The sequence below is a fragment of the Desmodus rotundus genome, chromosome 5 (genome assembly GCF_022682495.2).
Source record: "Desmodus rotundus isolate HL8 chromosome 5, HLdesRot8A.1, whole genome shotgun sequence".
Lineage (NCBI taxonomy): Eukaryota > Metazoa > Chordata > Mammalia > Chiroptera > Phyllostomidae > Desmodus > Desmodus rotundus.
Window position 1 is genome coordinate 99,951,336 of NC_071391.1, and position 25,358 is coordinate 99,976,693.

The window sequence follows — 25,358 nt, forward strand, 5'->3', positions numbered from 1 at the left end:
GGCTCTGGATTCCCTGTGGGAACTTTGGGCCCAGTCCACCAGCATCCCCTGTGCACCCTCCCTATCAAAGCCGTGTCTCCTTTTCCGTTGTGCCTCCTCGCTGCTATAGGGAGCCTGGACAGCAGGTCTGCTTCTCCAGCCCATTCCTGTTGGCTCCATGTCCTGCCTCCTGACCTGGACCCCTCCCACCACTGACCTTTTCCTCTTTTGCTCCAGTGCCTTCAACCCAGGTCGGGTGTCCGCCTGGCAAGCGGAACTCCCTACTCTCCTGGCTCTCAGGTAACATGGCATGGCTGGAGAACTCTGCACTGCCACCTGTCGCCTGAGCCCACACACTGCAGCTGCATTAACCTGCCCCACTAGGCACTGGGGCTTCTTCCTACCTGTTCACACTTGAGGGCCAGCTTGGCCTGGGGCCTAGTTACTAGGTGGCTTTGCCCTGGTCCTGGAAGGGCTTCCCTGAAGGTTCTTTAGTCTTTGAAAAGGTGTGCACACATGCATGTGCCATACATAAACTCTCTCTCACTCACTCTCTCTGTCTCTCAGGTGATAGGCTAGGATGGAGGGTTACTCCTAGCCAGGCCAGATGCGCCTAGCTGTTCAGCTACCCTGATCAAGGCCACTCACAGATTGGTCATACTAGCTTTCTCTAAAAAACGTTCCAACCGTCTCCACAGGCTTTGCTTTTCATTCTGTGACTGCTGGTGTCTTTCTAGCAGGGGCGGCAGTGGCTGGGCAGTTAGCGGTGCAGCCACAGTCAGACTGTCCTGGGATCGCCATCTCCACAGCTATCAGCAAATGATCTGAGGGACTGACTCAGCCTCCCTAAGTCTTGGTTTCCTCATATGCGCCCTTAAAATTGTTGGGAGCAATGAGGGAATTGATGTAAATGTTTAGTTAGAGCTCAATTATTATTTGTTTTTTCTCTGTTACAGCTAAAATGTGGCAGTCTTAAGTATTTAGGAAAAAGCCAAATGCCATATGGTATTTCTGGCCTTTGGTATGTTGCACTCCTGAGCCCTGTTCCAGGACTGGTGGGACTGCGTTGGCCAGACTTATTCCTGCTCACTCGAGGGATCTCTGTTCCCTATGTTCTGAGGCAGCAGACGCCAGATGGTGGCAGGGGATGCTGGCCTTATCACCGGAATCCTGGCCTGGCCTGGTGCTCCCTGAGGAGGTCGAGAGCGTGGCTCGCGCCTTGAGCTCCAGTCCCAGTGTGTCACCTAGAGAAGCTCCTGAGCCTCCACAGGCGTAAGGACCTAGCACCCTACTTAACTGTTTCCCATTTTACATTCCTACATCTGTTTTTTTTCTTCTTCACTGTATCAAAGCACACTTTTCTATTGATCCTCTTCTTAAAAAATACCATAAAATTTAAAAGGTGACTAAAAAGTCACTGGTCCCTTTCAAACACAACCTACCTTTGGCTGTGAGAGGAAGCTGGAAGCCGGTAATGGCCTCTGAGCAGGGGGCGTCTGATGAGAACAGACGGGCCATTTGGCCTTCACTGAGCAGCCTCCCTCTTCCTCTTCTGCACTTTCTTGTTTCACATATGGCCAGGAGTTCATGCATACACGGTTTGAATTCTGATATTTTTACCTGACATGGGACCAGAGATGCTTTTCCATAAGCTTTCTAGTTAGAGCCACAGGGTCCCATCAAGCAGATGTGCCTTCATTTGTTACCCCCCTCACGCACGGGGGTGCGCATTTTAAATACTACCATGGTGTGAACCGCTTTGTGCAGAATGTTTTCTGTGTTTGAGATTATGTCCATGGAATATTCTTTTAGAAGTAGAATTACCAAATTAAAAGTTCCTGCTTTCTATATATTGTTTTGTTTTAATCATAAAAGTAACATAGCTTATTGGGAAAATAGAAAAGAGTCTTAAGAAAATTAAGAAGCATTGTAATTTCATTATTCAGAAACAAACACTTCATATTTCATTGTATTTTTCTCTGGGGCCTCTATTTTTAATAGGCCATGTCACCAATTTGTGTTGGTTTTAAATTCACTTCCTGTTCTGGAATGTAAATAAGCATTAATTAAAAGCATTCCATGACCCAAATGATTAATGTGACGTATTTTTTGAATTTTTATAAGAGTTTATTTGAACTGAATTGATGACAGTTGCCAGGAAGCAAGATCTCAGATGTTCCCCTTAATGTGGAATATTGATATCCTCAGTATTTGCTTTCTTCTAGAACTTCATCAGTGGTGTTACTTAGGTTGAGTAAGTAACGCAGTAAGAGATACACGCACATGACCCTCTAATGATTGTGCACCACCCCGTGGTGGAATGTCCAGACAGCTTTCCCTTGTCTTCTGAATGAAGTGCTAAGATGGCACATTACTGATTCATTCCCACTTTGTTAAAGCGCTACTGGTCATTCAGTCACCCGGATGTTTGCTCTCTTCACTGAGCTATTTGATAGAATGACTAATTTAGTAATTAGTAATTTAGTACTTAACTAAGCAAATCAGCTTAGTCTACTTCCTGTTTGTTTGAAACAAGCCAGCATGCCTTCACAGTTAACTTCCTCGTGGATTTTATTGTTTTCTAAGTGTTTTTAAAATTAGAGCTAATGATGCATAATAATGTGTGCGGTTTGTTTTTCAAAATAAGGAGTGTGATCCTTCCTCATTTGAGGTTGAATCATCCGCCTTTTCTGGTTACAGTCAACGGAATGAGGCCTGAGCTGCCCCTGGTGGCGGGAAGAGGCACCGCCAACACTGCCCAGGCTTTGCCTCCCAGGAGGAGGACTGGAACTAACTGGGAATAGGAAGCCTGAAGTTCTGGAGCCTCTAGTTCCTGGGAAAGGAACCTGTTGCCTGCAGACACCTGTCAGGCTGGCTGGGGCTCAGCAGACACCAGTGGGTAGGACTGTCCACACAGAACAGGTCATGTGCAGAACAAACTTTTGACCTCTTAAGAGCATTTTTAGTTGTGAGCAGGGTGTCATGTTGAGGTGTGTGTGTGTATGTGTATGTTGTGAGAGTGCAAATTGTGTAATCTTTCTTTTAATGTAATTTAAAGGTATGTGGTTTGTGTCCATTGACACGAGGCGCTACTGAGACGAGGGTAACCATTGTGCTGCCCTTGATTGGTCAGTTGTTTGGGTTCTGTAGCCATAAACTTCCTGAGTTTTTGGTTTTGTTTTCTGTTTTATTTTGGTAGACTTTTTAATAGTTATTGCGCAACACTGCTAAACAAACTAACTCACTTGCTTTGATGAGGTCAGAGCTTCTGCGGTGAGAGCTTCTTATTGTCCTTAAGAAGTGTTCCCATTCCTGGTGGGGCAGCATCCCTGGGGCATCCTTGGGACAAGGCTAGACAAGAGGCTGTGAGGGCAGCAGGGTGGTGGGGCCTGACAGCCTCTGTCTCCCCACAGACCGCTCCCCATCGCACCCCACGCCCCTGAGCCGCTCAGCCTCCCTCAGTTACCCGGACCGCACGGACCTCTCAAGCGCAGCCCCCTTGACAGGCAGCAGCAACCAGTTTGGCAGCTCTGTCTTGGGCCAGTATGTCTCTGACTTCTGTGTCCGGGCGCTCATGGACCTGCAGTACATTAAGGTGAGTGCTACCCGTGGCCGTGGTCTGGGCATTTGGATCACTGCCTCAGGAGCCAGCAACTCTTTCTTCCGTCCACCACCCAGAACGCAGGGCCCAGGCCTGACATGAGTGTCGTACTTAGTCTTGCTGCTTACTCTTGATGGGTTTCCAGAGACTCTGCTCTCATCCTCCTTCTGCACTTCCAGCCTCTGTCCTGCTTCCCCAGGTCTCTGGTGGCCTTGGCCTCCCAGCCCTGCCCTTAGTGACCCTCCCCCCTCTTCCTGCAGATCACCCGGCAGCAGTACCAGAACGGGCTGCTGGCCTCACGAATGGACAACTGCCCTCAGTTTCCCTTGGATGGGTGCACCATCTGCACGGAGAACTTGGTGGACAAGCCTGAGCTGCCTGTGGTGGACGAGACCACGACTCTCCTCAACGAGCGCAATGCCACGCTGCACAAAGCTGGTCCTGAGAGCACCATCTGACAGGAGGGCCCGGGGCCCCCCGCCAGCTCCACGGGGGCCGCCCCAGTGGGCCCAGCTGAAGAGAGGGAGCCTGTCAGGCCAGATGGGGTGCAGAGAGCCTGTCTTACTTAGCAGCCAGGTGGCCCCCAGCCTGTGGGGAGGCTGGCCTCTGACAGGGACCTGTGAACAGCTCTGAAGTAGTGGCTGCCCAGCCCTGGACTGTGGCGTGGAGCAGCCACCACAAGAAAGGCTGTGTTTTTACTGGAGACTTTCTAAATTAGGCTTATTGCTCCTTTTTTAAAATATCATTTGGGGAAGGGAATGCAGAAGGGAAGACAGGGTTAAGGAACTTTATTTTAAAAAAATTTTTTTTCCACAAAAACTTTGAAAGGGTTTTTCACTCCAGGAAGCAATAGCCGTTACCTCTCCCAGCTGCAACCTTCTGGCTATGTCCCTGACTCAGGGAGCCCACTCTTCCTCCTCCTTGCCTTCCAAAGACAGCAGGGTCCCAGAGGCCCTGTTCTTCCCAGGAAGGAAAGAACCAAATAGCATTGAGGATAACCGCCTGGACGTGTGCACAGAGGCTAGTCTGACGTTGCTAAGGCTGGGGGATTCTGAGGAACTGTGAGCAGGGACTGATACTCCCAGCTACAGCAGAGGAGCCCTGCTCCTGTCACTTGGTGGATCCAGGACTTTCTGGGAACCCTGATGATAAGCTCTCCTGGTGAGTTGGGGCTACTGTCACCACTGTCTCCCTTGGTTTGCCTCATATCTGCCCCTTTGGACAGCTGTCCCCTTGTAATGGGGCTGACTTGATGGGTTAGGCAGGGTCTCCTACCTTTCAGTTTGCTCACTCCTGCTCCCCAGGCTGCCCTCACTTTTACCAAAGGCTTCCCCCTGTGTTGGGACAGCATCTACACTAGAGGTGACTTGTCTGCGATACTCCTTTAGGTTCTAAGAGGGAATCTCTTGGGTATGTGCGTTGTTAGCAAGTAATACCATCCCCTTCCCACCCCACAACCAAAGACCGGTCTGACCCCTGTACTCTGCTTTCCAGACTCCCTACTTCTAGACCAAACCCCAAGGTCTCTTGGAGATTGAGAACAGAACATGTAGGAAGCCAGCCTAAACGAGTTCTTCATGCCCATGCTATTTCCCTCGTAGATGAGGCTTATGTGTCCTCTTTATACACTTCTAGGACCCAGGAAAAGTTTCCACCTTAAAGGCACACAATTGGTGGCCACATTTCCCCCATGTCTGTAATCCTAGTGTGAGATGTCATCATGGCCTGTGCTGAAGCTGGTGGTATGGAGCTCCACGCCCACAGGAAATCCTACCCCACCACCTTTTCCCTGGGGATGAATCAGTCCCTGCTACATAGATAGCTTCAGGCTTCCCACTGCTGGGGAGACTGCGGGACCAAGGTCCACGTTGGCCCTTTTGTCAGATGGAACAGTTGCTGGGGCCCGAGATCAGGCGAGGCAGACTCTGCAGGCCTTCCACCTGAGTACTGTCCTTTGCTCAGCCAGTGAGTTCTGTCACCCCAAGTGCTCTACTCTTCAGGTACCTGGAGAATCCTGTCTTGGGACCAGGAAATGTCTAGCACCAAGTATGCCTGCCCCTGGCCAGTCACAGAATTTATTCCTAAAAGTCAGAGAAGGTGGTGACACCCATGGGTTCTCAGCCAGAAGGAAAAAAGACACTGGACCTTTGTTCCCTGTGGGGGAAACCCCTTAGTTTTCTACAGGAGCAGCTTGCTGATCCACATGGAAGCTTGCAGAGTTGTGTTTTTGAGACCCGAGTGCCAGGTGAGGCCAAGCACATTGGCCTGAACCAAGTGAGTGTGTGTGAAGTAAAAGTAGGCGCACATACTTCCACAGCTACCTCTTTGCACACATAGTTACTATCAACAGATGGTCCCTCTTCCTCCACCCACTCCTCTTCCCCTTTTATAATCACTTCTTGCATAGGGTGATAATTATTTCCAAATATTCCTGGTCCGATGACTTCCTCTTCCCAGTGCAATTTTTCGCTTCCTATTCCCACCTCTGGTTCCTGAGCTGAGGTCTGCCCTGGAATTGGCCCATTCCTGCACATCTTCCTGTGTAAGGGAGGCCTTTGCAGATGGCCACCAAATGGGTAGGCAGGTCACAGCCACCAGAGCAAGTAACTCATATTTATTTTGCGTAAGATTTTAATTTGTATATTTTTGTGATTTATTTTGGCATTGTTATGAGTTTGACTCTCGGGGAGTTTTGTTGTTATGACTCGTGTCTTTTGTCACAAAACAATGGTATTTGCTAAACAATATATGGAATTTATTTTTGATTGGTAATAAAAAATGAAATAGGAAATCGTGGTGAGTCTAAAATTTGCCTTTTTGAGTTAGTCAATATTCAGTACCTGTCATAGAAATAGAAGTGACTGTGATTGGCTGTCACTTGTGTCAGGGCAAGGGGCCAGTATTCTGGGATAGTTTAGCAGTAGAAAAGAGGCAGAGCCCTGGCTGGTGTGGCTCAGTGGATTGAGTGCTGGCCTGTGAACCAAAAGGTTGCTGGTTCAATTCCTGGTCAGGGCATGTGCCTGGGTTGCGGGTCAGATGTTCCTCTCCCTCTGTTTCCTTCCCTTCCCCTCCTCTCTTTCTAAAAATAAGTAAATAAAATCTTTTTTTAAAGAAGGAGAAATACAATTTACAAAATATGTATAATCAAGGCTGGCCTCACAGGAGTTGCTAGACATACTTGGCAAATGTGCTCAGTTACCACAATTAGAAACCCTGTAAAATGGACACCTCAGGGTCTTCTGCCAGTGAGGCTGAAGGAGAAAGGAGCTTAATCCAGAGATAGGATCAAGTTGCTTTATAATGTGCAGTTGCCTCCTGGTCTCAGAGTGAGTGTTCTCTTCTCCTGAGGAGCCCACCTGAGAGTGACCTCACCACATCCACTCCTGCAGTGCCCACAGGTGCCTTGCCCATAGTACATGATTAGGTTGAGGCCAGGGGCTCAAGCCAGTGAGGCTTAACAGAGCCACCAAGTTGGGGGGAACCTTTAAAGAAAGGGAGGCACTTGTGTAGGCAGAAAGGACATTCCAGGTAAAATAAATAACAAATGCAAAAAGTTGTGTATAGATGGGAAGAATAAATGTTATCCACCCACTTGTTCCACAAGTTAAAGCCCCTGTTGCATGCCAGGTGCCACCAGCCCCTCAGTGAGTTTAATGAGGAAGACCCCTAGAGGGAGATAGTCACACAAGGACCCTTGGATTCACTGTCTCCTCCACCTGGAATATGCTTCCCCCAGTTCTTTGCGAGGTTTACCTTGCTTGGTCTGGCCCTGTCCAAATGTCACCTCCTTGGAGAAGCCTTCTTAGATCACCCTACATAAACAGCATGGTCCCAGCCCCTGTCTCTTCTAGTCTTGTTTTTGTCCATAGCAGTTACAGCCAGATATTAAAATACGATTTATGTGTTCCCTGTTGTCCCAATACTGGAACCTAAGCTGTAGGAGAGCAGCAACTTTTCTTATTTCCACTTAGTACCAGAACTAGAACAGGACCTGGTACATTGCAGGCACTCCATACAGGAAATACTTGCTGAATTAATGTACTTACCACCATAGGTAAGTACTGGATGCTCTTGGGGAGAGATACCTAGTTCTCATAATCTTGACCCAACCTAGTCAAGATGGTGGAGGAAGACCAGCTGGAGGAAGTAACATTTGCAGACAAGAAGCAAGCAGGAATTAGCCAGTGAAGTCACAATAGCTATGGGTTTAAACCAAATATTTGAATAAAACATGGAAATGTCTTGAACCAAATGACCAGTAGGGAAAATGGCCCATGAAGGGTCAATGAGGGACCTGAAGGTCAAGTGGCATTGGTGCTGCGACTAACCAGAGGATGGGAAATGGCGCAGATCTGAGGAAAGAGCTGGGAAAATACAGTTGAGGCCTCTACTGTTAACAGGGAATCAAGCACTCAGTGAGCAGCTTCGTCATGTTCTGGATTCTGTCTTTGGATATTGACAGTTCAAATGACCATTTGTGCTTTCCAAGTGTGATCCAAATTGCTCAGTGTCTGTCCAAAGGTTTCCCCAACAAAATTAAGTGATAGGTTCTTTCGCCAGGAAGCTTGAGACCAAGGAAGAAGTACAAGTGGAATGACAGGTCCATGCATTCCTGACAGAGCCGCTGTTTCCGAATGTGGCTAGGTGGTGACCTGGGTGGGTGACGCCATATTAGGTAGGTGGCGTTGAAATCCAACATCCACGCCGAGTCGGGCTTTACTTTTCTCCTAGAAAACAACATGAAGTAGCGGCAGGAGTCCCGGGGGATAGTGATCTCGTGTGTTTATATCTTTTCTTCCAAAGGCTATGTCGTCGTCCCCAGACTACAGCGAGGTTGGGCGTCGTCAACAAGCATCTTCCGAACCTTAGTTTCCCTGAGCCCAGCGCCGGGTCTCTCTTTAACATGCTCGCCTCTTGTCGGCAGTTCCCAAAGCCGCACTTCTCAGAAGTCCCGCTCGGAACTTTTCAAAGATCGAGACAGGTCTCCCGCACCGGGACTACCGCCCAGAGCGCCGCGCCCACCGACCCCACCAGCCCGGCTTCGCCCCGCCCGCGCCGCCTGTTTACGCCTTGGCGCAGCCTAATCCGACCCTGGTCACGCCCCCTAGCATCGCCCATTGGCGCAGGGGGTGCGAGCGCGGCACCGATTGGCCGGCAGAGGCTGCGGTAGGCTGCGCGGAGGCCGAGAGGGGCAGCGGGCGATGGCGGCAGCAGCGGCGGCGGGGCTGCTGGGTTGGCTGCTGGCCGCGCTGTGCCTGGGCCACGCCGCCGGGGAGGCGTCACAGGGCCCGCGAGTGCTGGGCGTCTGCCTGGAGCAGGACGGGGCAGCGGGCGCGGCGTGGGCACGCGGAGGGGAGGTGCCGGCTGCGCCCGAGGCCACCTTCCGCTTGCGCCTTTTCGGCTCCGGCTTCGCTAACAGCTCCTGGTCTTGGGCGGCCCCCGAGGGGGCGGGCTGCCCCGAGGGCGGGCCGGCTGCCGCGCCTGGGGAGGCAGTGGCCCCTACAGACGAGTGGCGTGCGCTGCTGCGCCTGCGCGCCGAGGCCGAGCGCCCGCACTCGACGCTGCAGGCGATGCGCGGGGAGCCAGGCGGCACAGCAGCTGGAGACGCGGCGGCGGCCCCCGCGGGCGAGTGGCGTGCGCTGCTGCGCCTGCGTGCGGAGGCCGTGCCAGCGGAGCCGAGCGTCGCGGCGGCGTTCCAGGAGGCTGTGCCGTCGTGGGTGCTTGGCCTGGGGGCGGCGGGGCTGCTGGCGCTGGCAGCGCTGGCACGAGGCCTCCAGTTGAGCGCACTGGTGCTGGCACCAGCCGAGGTGCAGGTGCTGCGCGAGAACGGCTCAGAGGCTGAGCGCGCGGCGGCGCGGCGCCTGGAGCCAGCGAGGCGCTGGGCCGGCTGCGCCCTTGGCGCGCTGCTACTGTTAGCCAGCCTGGCGCAGGCGGCGTTGGCTGTGCTGCTGTACAGCGCGGCCGGCCAGCGCGCCTTGCCCGCTGTGTTGGGCAGCGCAGGGCTCGCGTTCCTGGTGGCCGAGGTGCTGCCGGCCGCCGTGAGCGGACGCTGGACGCTGGTCCTGGCCCCGCGCGCTCTGGCGCTCAGCCGCCTGGCGGTGCTGCTCACCTTGCCTGTGGCCTTGCCGGTGGGGCAGCTGCTGGAGCTGGCGGCGCGACCTGGGCGTCTGCGAGAGCGAGTGCTGGAGCTGGCTAGAGGCGGTGGCGACCCCTACAGCGACCTAAGCAAGGGCGTGCTGCGCTACCGGACGGTGGAGGAAGTGCTCACGCCGCTTGAGGACTGCTTCATGCTAGACGCCAGCACCGTGCTGGACTTCGGCGTTTTGGCCAGCATCATGCAGAGCGGCCATACGCGCATCCCTGTGTACGAGGAGGAGCGCTCCAACATCGTGGACATGCTCTACCTCAAGGACTTGGCCTTTGTGGACCCCGAGGACTGCACGCCGCTCAGCACCATCACCCGCTTCTACAACCACCCGCTCCACTTTGTCTTCAACGACACGAAGCTAGACGCTGTTCTGGAGGAATTCAAGCGAGGTAAAGTCCAGGAATCGTGGAGGGAACCCGAAGGCCTTCGCCCTCCCTTAGAAATGGGATGGAGGGTTATGGAAGCCTTGGGGAGAGGGTCCCAGTCCTGTGGAGGGCAGCGAGACCTCAAAGTGGCCTTTTTTTTTTTTTTTTTTTTTTAATGTGGCCTTTAAAGAAGATATGGCCTTGCAGCTCTGAGTGACTTTTTGAAATATTATTTAAAGGCTATCGTTCAGAGGGTGACATTTCTAGAGATAGCAAACCCTCCCTTTTCGTGGTAGGCCCCCAGTTCTGGGAGGTATGTCCACTAGGCTCCAACCCGCAGCTCTTTCCCTTTCCAGGTCATTTTTATGTGTTTTGGCTTTGAAGCAGGTTCAAACTCGTGGGTAGAAACTTTAAAAAGTTTAAAAACTAGTTCTCCAGATAACTTGAAACTATTATCTATAGACATGGACAGGCATACTTTGGATATTGTGGGTTTAGTTCCAGACCAGCACAATAAAGTGAGTCAATCTTTTTGCTGGTGGAGGGTCTTGTCTTCAATTTGTAAAAAATACAGGATCGGTGAAGAGCAGTAAAGTAAGGGACACCTGTAATGTCAAAATAGCTTGGCCTGTTTCCAGGTCAGCATTATCACTAATGGGCTGCTGCCTTCTTGATTACAGAAAAGTGAGTGATTGGCAAATACCTTTCTGCAGGTGTGGATGAAGTGTCCACTTTGATTTTGCCAGAAGCAACTTCATGGATACTGATTTAGCCTCCCCTTCAGCTGTCTTTAGAAAACTTCCTCCATCTTTTAGAAAACTTTCCCTTTTTTAACCCTAAGGTCTCTCAAGTTTTCCCTCAACTACATATTTCACCCTCTCTTTCACCTTGATATATATGAGCAACTCAAAGGTTGTAGGTAAAACCAAGACCTACCTTCCAAGTGTGAAGGTGTGGGTGCTTCTCTGCAGTCCTCTCCATTGCTAGGCTTGGGTGTGCTCCTTAGAGCTTGGCTGCTCCTTGGCTGCCAGCTTAAACTCCTGCAGGATGGACACAGGGGACACCCCAGGATTCTGGGTGGGCTTGATCCTAAAGACTGAGTCCGGGAAGTAAGCAAAGCCCCCTGATCTTCTGGAAGCTGTGAGGTCTTCCACCGCAGGCTGGCCTGGGAGGTGCTCTGTGAGCCCTTGACAGATGGCAAGAAGACAGCTTTGTGATAATGACCGTGTTACTCCTGTGTTAGCACTGCTTGTATGCCAGACTAGTGAGCGCGCACATGCATCATCACCTTTCGTGCTTTGAGAGGCCTGAGTGTTGCATGTTGGGTGGTTACTGTTATTAATGTGCCTTATATTGGGCAGGAGGCTTTGATGGGTAGCTCTGACTGCCCTGCTAGAGAATCTGAGGGGTGACCATGCAGCCCTTCTCAGGGGCGGGGAGCCCAGGGTAGGGGCCAGACAGAACCTGCTTGTGGTAAGTACTTCATTTGCGTCACTGTGGTCTATGAGGTGGCCCTGGAGTCAGTTGGGGAGGGTTCATTCCATCCCTCCCCTGCCACCTCCCAGCTTGAGACCCTGGGAGGCTAGACTTGACGCCAGGGTGGTGCCTGTGAGCAGAGCTTGTTGCCATGACTGGTGTGGGGAACAGTGGATGGGTGGTGGGAGTTGCAGGGGGGAGAGGTTAGCAGGCTGAACAGGGCCTGGAAAGGAGTCCCAGGAGGGCTTTCGGAGGTGGAATTGGGAGGGTTTTGTGGTTGTCAGGGGCTTGGGGGCAAGAGGAAGGAGCTGGGGAAGAGGCCTCGATTTTCACTTTCCCTGAGGCAGAACAAGGTCGGGGGAGAGGGAGTGGGGCTGGACTACGAGTTTGTTCTGGACATTGGAGTTTGTGCAGTGGCCCTGTGGCCAAGTCCTAGAGAGCAGGTGATGTGAAATTGGAAGGACCTGAGTGGAGGTGAACATCTGGTCTTGGGTGTAGCAGTGGTCCCTCAACCACAGAAGGGGAGCAGAGAGCCTAACCCTGAGGGTGCATGCATGTTTTGTGAGGGCAGCGGAGGAGAGGCTGCTGAGAAGGGCCAGTGGCTCAGAACATCTGGAAGCTGGGGAAGAGACCACTCACCAAGGGAAGGAGAGTGATCAGAAGAGGAGGCCAGTGTTGTGCCACCCGGATCCAGCCAGCAGGGTTCCCTTGACCTTCGCACGAGTGGGCTGGGTGTTTTGGTGTAGGGAGTTGGATGGAGTGAGTGAGGCATGAGAGGTGCAACAGGTATTAAAAGACAGGCTTTCCGTGAAGTATGACTGCAGAAGCCAGAGAGCAGTGGCCATGAGAGGATGCGCTGGGGATGGAGATGCGCAAGTGGGTTTAGGTTTAGATGTTGTTGGAAAGGAGCCAGTAGGTAGGGATGGCCACAGGGTGGGCCACTCCTGTGCTGGGGGTGGCCTCGGAGCAGCCCTAGGCAGCCAGGCAGGTTTCACGCAGCCTGATGCTAACCCTGTAGCTGCCTATTAGCAACTACTACTAGCTGTTACTACTACTACTACTAGCTATTGCTGCTGCTGCTGCTGCTGCTGCTAGTGGGGGCGACTTGCAACCTGGAGGTTGAGTAGGGAGTGCGTCCTTCCCTGGCCTTCCTCCTCCTGTGGTGAGTGAGGGCCATTCTTAGGGCAGAACAACCTCATCTTTTCTCTGAAATCCTGGAGCTTTCTCTGCTTCTTGTGCAGTGCAGTTCTTTGGTGGATATCTTCTTTTTAGCCCATTCCCTTTCTTTATTCTGCTTATGAGCAAAAGGCATGTTGCCGTCTTGATGAGCTTTTAGAACTCTGTTCCCATCACACCTCTCTGCCAGGAGTGTGAGGTGGTGGTGCCTCTGGATTTCCCGAAGGTGGAATCCCTGGCATCTTGGCAGCTGTCATGCTGGCCTCTGTTTCTGTTGTGCTTCCAGAGCCCTGTCTCTGGGGTTTTATAGTCTGGAAGACTCACTTTCCTTCCCCAGTGAGGAGCCTTCAGTCAGTGTGCAGACTTAAGGTGACACCAATTATTTTGTACAAACATTACCAGGAATAGTACTTTGGACCTAGAGTAAATAACATGTATTTCCTTTAAAGTCATCAGCCTCTGCCTTCTTTGTCAACCCCCCATGAGACAATTCAAGGACCTCAGCCAGGGAGGGGTTAGGATAGGTGAGTTTGTCAGTCTCTGCTTTAAAGCACCTGAGTTCTGGTTCATTGTCAAAAGCCACAGCTCTGAAGAGTCAGATCTCCCATGGGGAATGTTAGCAGTGTTCTTTCTCATGGGACAGATTCAAGCAGTTGCTTTAAAAAACAAAAGAAGGAGGGCAGAGGGGTTTAGACTCTTAACTGAATTTTTAAGAATATCCTAGAAACTGAGAATTTCAAGAGTCCTCGAGCATGCATATAATTTATGAGTATCCTTGTACCTGCTAACTAACTAAAGTTAAACTCTAGAGCTTTTTCAGGGCTTTCTGGTCGATGTTCAGATGCACCACCTGCCTGTTGCCTGTGGCTCTGGCACAGGCGAGCCTGTGGCCATGTTTGCTGGCAGGGCCCATATTTTCAGAGTGTTTATCCTCTCAGATGAAACACAGACATAACGCTGCCAACTGCCCTTTTTCTGTGTACCTCCACTGCTTTCTCACAGTTGCCTTTTGGGTCCCCTCAAACATTGTCTTGATGAAATCACATGGCCACTGTTTTAGGGGATCTTCCATGTGGCAGGTCACTGAGAAACTTGTGCCTATTTCATAGAAGTTTGAAGACAAGAGAGAAGTTCGTTCATTCTGCAGATAACCTGCCAAGGCAAATAGCTTCCTGGAAGAAGGGAGCTGAAATGGGTCATCTGTGCTCTTAGATGGCCATGTAGAGCCTGAGCTTTGGTTCCAGAATCCAAGAAGACTGCTGGCCAAAACCGTGTGTCTTGGCTTTCCTGATTTGGCCTGACAGATAGGTATCATGTGGCAGGGTTCCCATGGCCCTTCTAGAAATAGCGCCTGCCTTCTGGTGTGAGCCATTCCCAACACAAATACCAAGGGGAAGAAAGCATCTAGAAATGCTGCAACCCCCGTTCAGTGCCCATCTCGGCAGGAGTGAGCAGATGGTCCTGCAGGGGCCCCTAGCCTTTTCCTTTGGAAAGGGCAAGACATGTAATGTGTCATTTCCACCTTTAATTTTTGTCTGAACCTATTAGAGCATCTTTGAGATGAAAAAGAAAGAATGATTTTTTTCTTTTATTTAGGTGGGCCCTGTGGGAATCACCTGAGGGGAGGCTGTTCTAAGACTCAGTCTGTTCTCAGTGAAAGCCAGTGAAGCATGGTGGTGAAGAAAATGAACTCGGGAGCCAGCTGCTTGGGTTCGAATCCTGGTTTTACACTTGGGTGGGTTACTGAACCTCCCTGGGCCTTGTTTTCTCTGTAAACTGTAAATGGGGATAATAGTACTGTATGCCTCGGAGAGTTGTTGGAAAGACTCAGGTAATAAGTGAGTAAAGCCATTGGTGGCCAGCACATAGTAATCACTAGAATGTGCTTCTCAACCTCTCTACAGTCAGGCTGTGCTTCAGTTGATGGCATCTCAGGTTTGATAAAATACAGTAAATGTTATCTTTTTATTCTTTTACAGCCTCATTCCTTTCTTGGTCATCCTGTTAGTGGTTTACTACTAGTACTAATACACTAGTAGCTTTTGGTTGAGTCTCGACACTTTTGCATTTCATCCACCTTTGGAGTAGAGGTCTTCCTATACCTGTTTGCTGGGGTCGGGGTGGGGGATGCTGTAGGAATGGGGCGAGCCTGCCAGATCGAGTTCCACAGAGTGTGTTTCTCAGCTCTACTCATTGCATTGTAGTTAAACCCTCGGAATGTAAATGTTGATTCACACAAAGAAGGGAACTTGACTTCTTGCTTAACCAAAAGTTTCTTGAAGCAAGTACCCTCTTCATGGGGAGGTCCAGGCCAGCTTCCCCCCTAAGCTGTTTTCACTAGTAACAGAGGAGGGTGCGGCTGAGATCAGACTGCTCTCAGGTCCGCGACCTGCGCAGCCCAGTTGCTGCCACCCATGTGTGGCTACTGTGCTCTTGAAAGGTAACTGACTCGCCTGAACTGACATGTGCTGTAGGTGCAACACACACCAGACTTCAAAGACCTGGCACAAAAAAGTAAAACATCTATTCATATGTTTATATTGATTACATGTTGAAGTGATATTTTAGCTATGTTGAGTTATTACAACGTATTGTCGATTCATTTCACCTGGATCTTTTTTCTTTTAATGTAGCCACTCAAAAATTTGAAATTACATATGTGGCTTGCATTGTGCCGTCTTTTTTTTTTTTTTTTTTTTTTTTTTTGTATAGGTATAAAGTTTTATAGGTAAAGAGCACTTACCTGAAGCAGAGTAAATTCCTGAAGTTTCCCCGGCACTGAGAAGTGTGAGATTTTTTTTTCAAGCTTACATTTCCTTATTAAACAAACAATTAAGAAGGTAACCGAGAAAGACAGGAGAAGGGGGAAGTTCCCTGCTGCTGTTCTTCCTACCATACAGCTTGGGCTCTGACGGGCTGATTTGCCATTTATCTTCATCCCCTGGATGATCTTCATAGACCTTGGCTTCTAGAAATAAAGGGCAGCCTTCAGAATTAGGAAAACTGCCCTAGGAGAGTGAGTCCAGGGTTGGGAGGGCCCTGGTGGCTCCCCCACCTAGATGGTTCCGAGGAACCTGCCTTCCTGGATTTAGTGCTTTGTGTCCGCAATTTGTGTGATGTGTCCATGCCTAAGCCATATTCACTGCTTAGAGCCACACAGACCCGGGGCTGACTCCAGCTCAGGTGAGTGTAGTGTCTGGGGTTGAGGTTCCTTGAATGTTAGGTGAGGCCAGTCCTCATGAGCATGTTGAGAATCTTGAGTAAAATCCTAGAAAGGTCATGTCCAGTGCTTGGTGCTTCATGGGAACACAGATATTAGCATCTGTCCTTTTGGTGGGCTTGTGCGGGATGGGGCTGAGAAACATAGGCACCTCCAGCACACTGTAACATCACCTCCCCTCCCCCAGGGAAGTCCCACCTGGCCATCGTGCAGAAGGTGAATAACGAGGGTGAAGGGGACCCCTTCTATGAGGTCCTGGGCCTGGTCACCCTGGAGGACGTCATTGAGGAGATCATCAAGTCCGAGATCCTGGACGAGTCTGAGGACTACCGTGAGTCTTGCCTCCTGCAGTTTGGTGGCTCAGCTGGTCTTTTGGGTTCACTGAGATGTGTGTTTCAATTTCAGGGGATGGTGGGTCTCTGATCAGAGCTGTTATCTCTGTTTTTCTTGCCCCTGCGTGGACCAGTATTGCCCCTTTACAGGAGGGCCCGCTCCTGCCCATGGATGCAGAGTCGTGGCCCATCCATTGGTGCACTTGCAGTCCCAGTGCTTGGGGCTCCCCTTGTTTTCTCCAGGACTGAGGGGCTCTGCCCTTAATGCGCATTTCCCAGACTCTCCTCACACCTTTTGCTTCTTACGTGGTTTGCATATTACAGAAGTGTCTCCTCAAAGAACCCGTTATTTGCTAAGGAGGTCTTCCCAAAACATGTTCCTGGGGCCATGGTTGTGTCTTAGAAGCATCTGCCTCTTAGGATGGTGGCTTAGGTCTGCAGGGTTGACATGGAACCCGTGCTCCATGACTGGGGCCTCTCATGGCAGTTGGGACACTGGGCCACCCAGCCGTGTGTGCTGTCAGGTGAACTGCTTTGCCCACGCATGCATCCCACAATGCAGCACTTTTAGTTTTGTTTCTTGACTGCCTCAGGCACAGGGCCACTAGGTTAGCTGCCGTCGTGTTGCACCGGGGTTCCTCCAGTGCCTACTTCCTGGGGGGCAGTCTTCTAGAGACCACCGGTGCCTGTCACTTTGCTGCTGCTTTGTGTCATGTCAGCGTTGTCTTTTCCCAGTTCCAAGGAGAGGTACAGCCTTTCTGGTACTTCCTCGGCGTGTGGCTGCAATAGGCTACTTTCCCTCTGTCCTTGGTGTCAGGATTACTGTGTGGTGGCAATGACATCTGGGTACAATCCTGGGAGCCAAGAATGTGTCTCTGGGGATCAGAGCTGTCCCCCAGGAGTCCCCAGGCTTGTGGAGGGGGTGCGGGCAACATGCGGGTGCCTAAGCCCCTTCTGCTCACCGTCCCAGGAGACACCACGGTGAGGAAGAAGCCTGCTTCTCTCAGCACCCCTCTCAGACGGAAAGAGGAGTTTTCCTTGTTCAAGGTGTCTGACGATGAGTATAAAGTGAAAATCTCGCCTCAGCTGCTCTTGGCCACCCAGCGCTTCCTTTCCCGAGGTGAGGGTGAAGGGCGTGCCTTGTTCCCACTCTCCCGCTAGCCATCCGGTGGGTCAGGTGACCCCCCTGTCCCCCAGAGCAGACATAGACTGTGTCATCCCCAGTAAGCAGGAGAGCATCCAGGAGAGCCTTGGGGCTTCTCCTGGCTGCCCTGTCAGCAGAGACACTCTTCTGGACACTCCGGTTGCCTGAGGGGGCAGCTCCTCTGTGTCAAACAGCTGAAAGCCAGGGCCAGGCTGGTGCCCCCTATGGTGTATATGGCTGCCCAGTCCCCGTGTTGGGAAGGGGACTTGGCTTGAGGGCCAGCTAGGATGTTCCAGGTGGGCAGCAGGAGTCAGTGTGGTTACACAGGCCAGTCAGGGCCCAGTGGCCACTTCTCTTCTCTCGGCCCTGGGCAGAGGTGGATGTGTTTAGCCCGTTACGAATCTCCGAGAAGGTCCTACTGCACCTGCTGAGGCACCCCAGCGTCAACCAGGAGGTGAGGTTTGATGAGAGCAACCGCCTGGCTGCACATCATTACCTGTACCAGCGCAGCCGGCCTGTGGATTACTTCATCCTCATTCTGCAGGTAACCAGGAGCCTGGGCCAGGCCCCCACCTGATCAGAAAGCAGGGAAGGGTCTGAGAGAAGGAGGCACATCTAGGTGCATCCCTGCATAACCAGAGTGGGTGCTTTCTGCTTGTGTGCCCTTCTGGCAGGAATGGTAATGTGTGCGCCTCTGTCTCCCCCCACCTCTCAGGGCAGGGTTGAGGTGGAGATTGGGAAGGAGGGCCTGAAGTTCGAGAATGGGGCCTTCACCTATTACGGCGTGTCTGCTCTGACCGTGCCGTCCTCAGGTAAGCTGCAACCCTCCTGAGTGAAGGCTGGACTGGACATGGGGCTCTTTCCCTGCTCTAGCTGGGGCCCCTGGGCCAGGGTTCTGCCCTTTCTTCCTCCAGCGCTTGAGCCTCCTTCAAGGTGGTCTACTTCAGGACCTGCTGGATTTCCTACTCTTTAAGTGTCATGCAGCAGGAAGGGGCAGCATTTTTTCAGGGCTCATCTTTGCTGCTCACCCCCATCCCTGTAAAACCTTTCCCCAGAGGAAGTATGTTTGCCAACTCTCCAAAGTTCTGGTCGTAGTCCCTCCCCGGTGTGATTGTGGGGTGGGTCTTAGAGGCTGTGCAGTTGTCCCCACCAGAGTGGGGCGTGCCCAGCTCCCAGCATGGCTTCCCCCTCACTGATTGTTCCTTTCACTAGTTAACCAGTCCCCAGTGTCCTCGCTTCAGTCCCTCCGCCGTGACCTGCAGCCCGAGCCAGCTGACGGCACCCACTTGTCCACGTATTGTCCTGACTACACCGTGAGGGCCCTCTCTGACCTGCAGTTCATCAAGGTTTGGGCAGCTCATTGGTGCTGGCTTCTAATCAGCTTTGTGTCCCCAAGGGGCTAGACTACCTAGTCATCAGTTTATGTGGATTGAGAATAAATTCCAGTGGAATCAGTCTGAGGATGTCCCAGAGCAAACCTTGAACTTGCTATGCATAATGATGGCCTTGGCTCCCCAGAGGCCCCCTCTGACCACTGCTGATCTGGTCCCATCTCTGGGCATGCGCACCCAGTGTGTAGCTGAGATCTTAAAGGCACTTTGCTTGAATGCTCTCTTCTGCCCTTAGCTGGGCTATGGTTCTTTCTCCTTATCCTGCCCAGTGTGACTCTCCCACCTGGTTCAGGTGCTTGAGGGCAGGAGGTGGGCATGGGGGTGCGTGAGCACATGCCTCACCTGCCCAGTAATGCACTCTGTCCTCCAGGTCACACGACTGCAGTACCTCAATGCGCTCCTGGCTACCCGAGCCCAGAACCTGCCACCATCCCCTGAGAACTTGGACCTCCAGGTCATTTCAGGCAGCCAGACCAGGCTCCTCAGTGACAGGACAGCCTCAGCAGCAGGTGAGCCCGCATGCCACATTCCACATGTGTCAGCCAAGAAGGCGTGTGCCCTTCTCGGTCCTTGCTGCTGGCACACACAGACTTGCTCTCTCTGTCCTCACTCCACCCTGCATTCTTCTGTCTTCCTCCTTTTTTGTCCCCAGCCTCTTTTTTTCTTGCTGTTTTTTCTTTTTAATTTTATTTTTATTTAGAAAGAGGGGAAGGTAGGGAGAAAGAGAGGGGAGAAACATCCATCGGTTGCCTCTCATGTGCTCCCCGACCAGGGACTGAATCTGCAACCCAGGCATGTGCTCTGACTGGGAATCGAACTGGCGACCTTTTGCTTCAAGGGATGACACCCAACCAACTGAGCCACACCATTCAGGGCTTCTTGCTGTTTTTGATAGCTCAGATGATACTGAGCTATATAGATCAGCAGGTACTTGAGTATATGAAGTCAACATTTTCTCTTGAGGGCCTGTTAGGATGGTTGACTGAATTAAAGAATACTTGTTAAGTGGGAATAAGAGCAAGTTCAGAATCTCTGTTGGCCATTTAGGTTTAGGGTTAGGTCACCTGGAAAATGAAGATTTGGGTCACCAGTGGGTCTGGCTCAGAAAGTGGATGGCTGGTGGGCACCATCCCAGCTAGAAAGGGCACCTGAGGCCTGTGGTTAAATCCCACTCGTGTTTAAAGCAGGCCCCGAGTTCTCCTCCTGGGTCCCAGTGTGTGCAGGACAAAGAGGAGGGTGTTGGAAGGCTCAGACTGTGTGATGAGACAGCAGCCCCATCCTGCATGTGTAAGGAGGGAGGGTGCAGAGCAGCCTGTGAAGGGTCGGCTTTGGGGAGAAGTGGTCAGTGCCTGGGAACTTCCTTGATCTTGTTAATCAGGTTCTTTTACTCTGATTGAGCTCCTGGGTTAGGGTGAGAGTTCCTGCAGTGGTTGGCGTTCCTGGAGAAGTATGTGGGGCTTTGGAGAGGCTGTGGGAGGGAATGCAGGCCTCAGGGCCTGACACCTGCAGTGGGGACACTGGGCTTTTAGTGAACCCTTAGTGTGCTGGGCGCTGCTCAGCACTTTCTTTATCCTCACTCAAGTGAGAGCACTTCCCTGAAGTTTGAGAAGGGGTAGTTGTTGTGCCCATTTTCCAGATGAAGGATTGGAGGCAGAGACAGACTCAGGCGCTCTGGCCTGGAGCCGGTGTGTGCCCTTGGTCTCTGGGCTGTGGTGGAACAGCTCTGCTTACTCAGAACCATGCTTGAGAACATAGGTGTGTTCTTGTAGCAGAAAGGTACTTTCTGAGAGGTGATACACAGATGCAAGGGACAGCGGACCCCATGTTGGGCCACTTTGATGGCTTAGCCCAGTGCCCCATCCCTGGGTGCTGGGAAAAGAGGGCCCCAGATGGTCTGTGCCCTTCAGTCCTGCATGGCGGCTGGCCCAGGACCCCTGCCGGGTGAACATCCTTGCCGTCTGCTGGGGCTGGTGACACTCCCGTGTGTACCACTGTGATGTCCTTTGACTTCATGACATCCCCTTGCATAGAGGTTTTCCCCATTGCACTAGACTTGTGTCTCAAAACCCAAGACGTTTGCTTGCAAGCCTTTCGGTTTTGGTTTCCTGCATGGGAGCCGTTCCTGGCTCTGTCCGCTGCCCAGGCTGCGTGTGTCACTTTCCGGGTAAATCGGAGAGTGCTGGCTTTCTCTTCGTTTTATTTTTTACCAGATACCCAGAGGTTTTTCTTTCTTTTTTTAACTCCTCACCTGAGGATACTTTTTAATTGCTTTTAGAGAGAGAGAAAAACATCAATCGCCTCAGGGATTGTACACACCTGGATGGGGGATTAAACTAGCAACCCAGGCATATTTCCCTGGTGGGAATCGAATGTGCAACCTTTTGGTTATGGAATGATGCTCCAACCAACTGCGCCACACCGGCCAGGGCCTCAGAGGTTTTGTTTGTTTGTTTTTTTATTGACTTGAGAGAGAGAGGTAAAAGAGAGAAACATTGATTTGTTGTTCCTCTTATTTACGCATTCACTGGTTGATTCTTGTGTGCGCCCTGACCAGGGATTGAACCTGCAACCTAGGCGTGTTGGAACAACGCTCTAACCAACTTAGCTAACCAGCCAGGGCCTCCTCAGAGGTTTTTAAAACCCTTTTTTGGCTTCAGCTGCTCGGTTGTGTAAGAGAGTAACCTGTAGTTGCTCCGTGGGTCATTTCTTCTTTGTAACGGGTTATCATCTCCTTCTATAGTCATGTTGTGGGTTCTTTCCTCCTGCATGTGGCTTGACGCTTAGGCTTGGCCCTTGTCTTTCTGCTCCTGGCCTTGGACCTCTGGCATCTCGCTGCAGTTTCTCTGTTACCCTGGAGGGTTTCCTGTTGCTACACGCATGAAGGTTTCACCGTGCACTGCTTCAGTGGGATGGGTCAGAGCCTCTGCCGGGTGACTTTGGCACTGGATTCCCATGCAGAGAGGTGCCTGTATTTACATGCTTAGAAAGCATGATAATTTTTGACTGCTTATACCAGGGTTGGCAAAGTGGACAAAGTGTTGGATCTGGCACGCTGCTTATTCTTGTAAATAAAGTTTTATTAGGATCCAACTCTTTATTCACAGATTGTATATGGCTGCCTTTGAACTACAATGGAGTCGAATTGTCACAGAGACCATATGACTTGCAAAACCTAAAAATATTAGTCCTTTACAGAAACAGTTTTCTGGCGTCTGACCTGCCATTTCAAATTTGAAGTAACACCTCCACACCGAGCATTCACAGAACTGGATTTCCCAGGGAGAGTCCGCTGAAGACTCTGTGTGCCCTGACCCTCTTGTTCTGAGCAGCCAGAAACAGTGTCTGTGTGTGTCTGCCTTGGCTCTCCTGCCCAGCAAGTGTCGGTCTGCTCGGGGCTGTGGGCAGAGGCTCTGCGGGGTCGCCTCAATAGCCTGCCTTCTCCTCTCTCTTTCTCTCTGCTCTCTCCAGCCCGCCCAGTAGATGTTTCCCTCTTTGGCACATTTGGGAACTGCATTTGATAATTGACTGGACTAGCGAGCATTTTTTGTTTTAAGAAAACACCCAAGGTAAATATCTTTCTTTTGCTTTGCTTTCCTTTCCCAGCCTTTCAGCTGCTAGGAGGAGCACAGAAACTGCTTCCCCAGCCTGGGAGGCATTTCTCTGAGGATGGGCCTGGGTCCTTCCTGTCCCTTCTTGCTACTTCTCATTTCATTTTTCTAGAAGATAGGAGGACTTATGGAAAACCTTCCCATCCACGAAACCTAAAGCTCCCTTCCAGGGCAGGCTGCCCTTGCCCAGCATTATGGCCTTGGCCTCCAGTGAGCAGAACCCCCAGCCCTTGCTTTGCCACCTCTCAGTGATGACACCTGTCCTTGAAGTGTTGACTCCGTGAGGTGGAGTCAGGCTGACTGTTTTCCTAACCAATCACTCCCAAGGCTGCCAGGATACTTGCTGCAGCACCTCTGCCTGACCTGATGCTTTGTGTCCCGAAGAGGGTTGTCACACTTTACTGACTGATATTCTCCTTTCCTTCTCTCCTGTAGGGTCCAACCACAGCAGACCCAGCCTCCCAGCAGAGGAGAGCCCTGGGCGGAACCCAGGAGTTTAACTGCTTGCCAGGCAGCGCCAGGTCTGGGGAATAGACAAGCACGTGGGGAATGGAGAGAGTCCAGCTGTGGAGTAGCTTCCTACCAGCCTGTCCTCGTCCCCTCCAGGCCACGTTTTAGATGGCCCTTACAGATATGGGTCCTGAGCTGTTCTCAGAACCAGGCGTCAGTGCCAGGAGCCTTCAGGAGGTCCTGCCTTCTTTAGGAAATGGGGGTCCGCTAGGTACAGCCCCCCAGGCCTGCTTCTGAAGGGAGTCAGAGGAACACCATCATTTCTGTTTTCCGGGCCCAGCCTCCTCCCAGTGACGGTACAGTGTATCTGTACCTTTTGGGCCAACCCAGGATGTGAGTGCACAATTACTGCCTTTGTGTGGCCGTGACCTCTACTCAACTTTGCTCCTGATCTGCCAATCTTCTGCTGCTGGCAGCACTGTCCGAGCAAACCAAGAGCACCAGTTTTGTCTGGGGGTTCAAATCCATGGCCTTGGCCATGGCGAACTTTGTGGCTTTCCTGACAGTGCCACGTTTCAGAGCACACCCCAGCCTGTCCTATGTGCCAAACCTGGATGCACGATTCTTCACAAGTCTGTGCCACTAGTCTTGCCCCTCCTGTGGAGGTGGCTTCTCTGACCCTTCCAGAGCCCCAAGCATGCCGGCTGGCCCCCTAGGGGACTGAGAAGGCCTGCTCTTCCTGCTGTGCCTCTGCCTGTTCTGCTTGGTGGCCATTAACAGTATTGTCACTTTGTGTTTTAATAAGAGGTCATGTATGAGAGGAAGGGCTCTTCTGCTGCACCTAATCCTTCCTTCCTTGTCAGATCCAGGGAGAGTAACCAACTGTTAGACCCTGTCACACCGTCCTCCTGGCCCTTGGTGGGGGGCCGTGCATGTGAATGCATGGAGGACAGCAAGGGAGGGAAGGGCTGGAGGAGGACCAGGTGGGTCACCGTCATCTTTCTTTCAAAACAAAACAAACCATGAAATCAGAGCTTTTCTATACCTCTGAAACATTTTAAGCTCTTTGCCTATTTCCCATCCCTAGCTATTGAGTTTTAGAGAATCAGGAACAAGAAGGCATGTCTTTTTCTTCTGGTTTACTTCTGTTTACCGTCCACAGTTCTTTGGCTGAGTAGAAACGGGGGCGTGACAGGGACCTAAGAATCTTAGATTGGGTAGGGTGAGAGGAGGATTCCTGGAAAATTTCTCAGAGGAATTTGGGTCCTTATCTGGGATCAATGGGAATGCAGGTCTCAAACACAGTGGCATGCTTGCTGAGAAGTTGTTCTTACGGAATTTACTCCTAGAGCGAATTCCCAGGGGGGAAACAGACACAGCAGGTCCTTGAATAATGTCTCCTTCTAATGTGGATGAGATGCCCTAGGAACTTAACTCTTGCTTATACCAGTCAGCCTGTGGTAAAATTGATTTTGTTGTAGTCAGCTTGCTTAAAGTTGCAGAACCTATTTTATATTAAGTGAGGACTTACTGTACTTCAAAATCATCTTTCTCCAGAACAGTGGTTCTTTCCCTTGGCTGCACATTAGAATCACCTGGCAAGTTAAAAACACTGAGACCTGGGCCCACCCCAGGATTTAGCATCAGGATCTTATTTTTTTTAATAATTTTAGATTCGTAGAAGAGTTCCACGTACCTACCCTTCATCTAGCTTTCCCTAATGTTAATATCTTACATCACCTCGGTACCTTTAGTAAAACTAAGAGATTAACATTGGTACAAAGAGAACTAAATTACACTTTATTTGGATTTTACCAGTTTTTCTAATGTCCTCTTTCAGTCACGGGATCCAATCCAGGATACCAATTTGCATTTAGAGCTATTGCCTTATTTTTCTCTTTGTTTCGAAATAATTATAGATTCATAGGAAGTTGCAAAGATAGAGGTACCCTTCACCCTGTTTTCCTCAATGGTTACATCTTTCTTAGTTATAATACAGTATCAAGCCAGGAATCAGACACTGGGCAGGGAGGGTGCATCGTTCTGTATCATCTCACGTGGAGCTTTGTGTGACCCCCACTACAATCCAGACACAACTGTCCCATCAACATCAGGATGGCCCTCCAACTACCCTTTCGGAGCTGCCCCCACCCCGCCCCTGGCCACCGTCCCCAATCCCTGGTAACCACTGATGTGTTTGTCATCTCTATAGTTTTATTTCAAGAACGTTACATAAATGGATCACACAGTGTGCAGCCATTGGGAGTGGCTTTTCTGGGCGCTTGCCGTGGCGGTTCATCCAGGTGGTTGGCGTGTGTCAGCAGTTCATCCCTTTCAGTGGTGGCACAGTGTTCCGTGGCGTGTGCTCATTGTTCCAGTTAAGGACACCTAGGTGGCTTCCAGTTCTTGGCTCTCCCAAATAAAGCTGCTATGAACATTCTTTACAGGTTTTTGTGTAAACATTGGTT

General features: G+C 51.2%; 2 protein-coding genes across 4 annotated transcripts in view; both read left to right on the forward strand.

Moving 5' to 3' along the window:
• Positions 1-6,371, forward strand: part of CNNM4 (cyclin and CBS domain divalent metal cation transport mediator 4) — a 39,084-nt gene extending 32,713 nt beyond the window's left edge. Inside the window, exons 6-8 of one of the 2 annotated variants that reach the window (XM_045204691.2) lie at positions 217-279; positions 3,393-3,574; positions 3,841-6,371. In XM_045204691.2, the coding sequence (XP_045060626.2) occupies positions 217-279; positions 3,393-3,574; positions 3,841-4,038 (443 nt within the window). In that variant the 3' untranslated portion in view covers positions 4,039-6,371. The remainder of the gene's footprint in view (positions 1-216; positions 280-3,392; positions 3,575-3,840) is intronic. The other variant, XM_053925880.1, reaches the window with a different exon arrangement.
• A 2,257-nt stretch (positions 6,372-8,628) lies between these two features.
• CNNM3 (cyclin and CBS domain divalent metal cation transport mediator 3) lies at positions 8,629-25,334 on the forward strand. Of its 2 annotated transcripts, none has more exons than XM_053925881.1 (8): positions 8,629-10,117; positions 16,153-16,296; positions 17,268-17,417; positions 17,816-17,985; positions 18,157-18,253; positions 18,654-18,787; positions 19,203-19,341; positions 22,301-22,850. In XM_053925881.1, the coding sequence occupies exons 1-8, from the start codon at positions 8,782-8,784 to the stop codon at positions 22,348-22,350; spliced, it is 2,220 nt and encodes a 739-aa protein (XP_053781856.1). In that variant the 5' UTR covers positions 8,629-8,781; the 3' UTR covers positions 22,351-22,850. The 2 variants fall into 2 exon arrangements, with proteins under 2 accessions (XP_053781856.1, XP_024427596.2); XM_024571828.4 differs by lacking the exon at positions 22,301-22,850 and adding an exon at positions 22,876-25,334 and having other exon boundaries at positions 8,635-10,117.
• Positions 25,335-25,358: the final 24 nt, after the last annotated feature.

Coding starts and splice junctions, on each gene's coding strand:
- CNNM3 (XM_024571828.4), top strand. CDS start 8,782: ATGGCGGCAGCAGCGGCGGCGGGGCTGCTGGGTTGGCTGCTGGCCGCG. Junction 18,254..18,653: donor TCTGACCGTGCCGTCCTCAG/GTAAGCTGCAAC, acceptor TCCTTTCACTAG/TTAACCAGTCCCCAGTGTCC. Junction 18,788..19,202: donor CTGACCTGCAGTTCATCAAG/GTTTGGGCAGCT, acceptor TCTGTCCTCCAG/GTCACACGACTGCAGTACCT.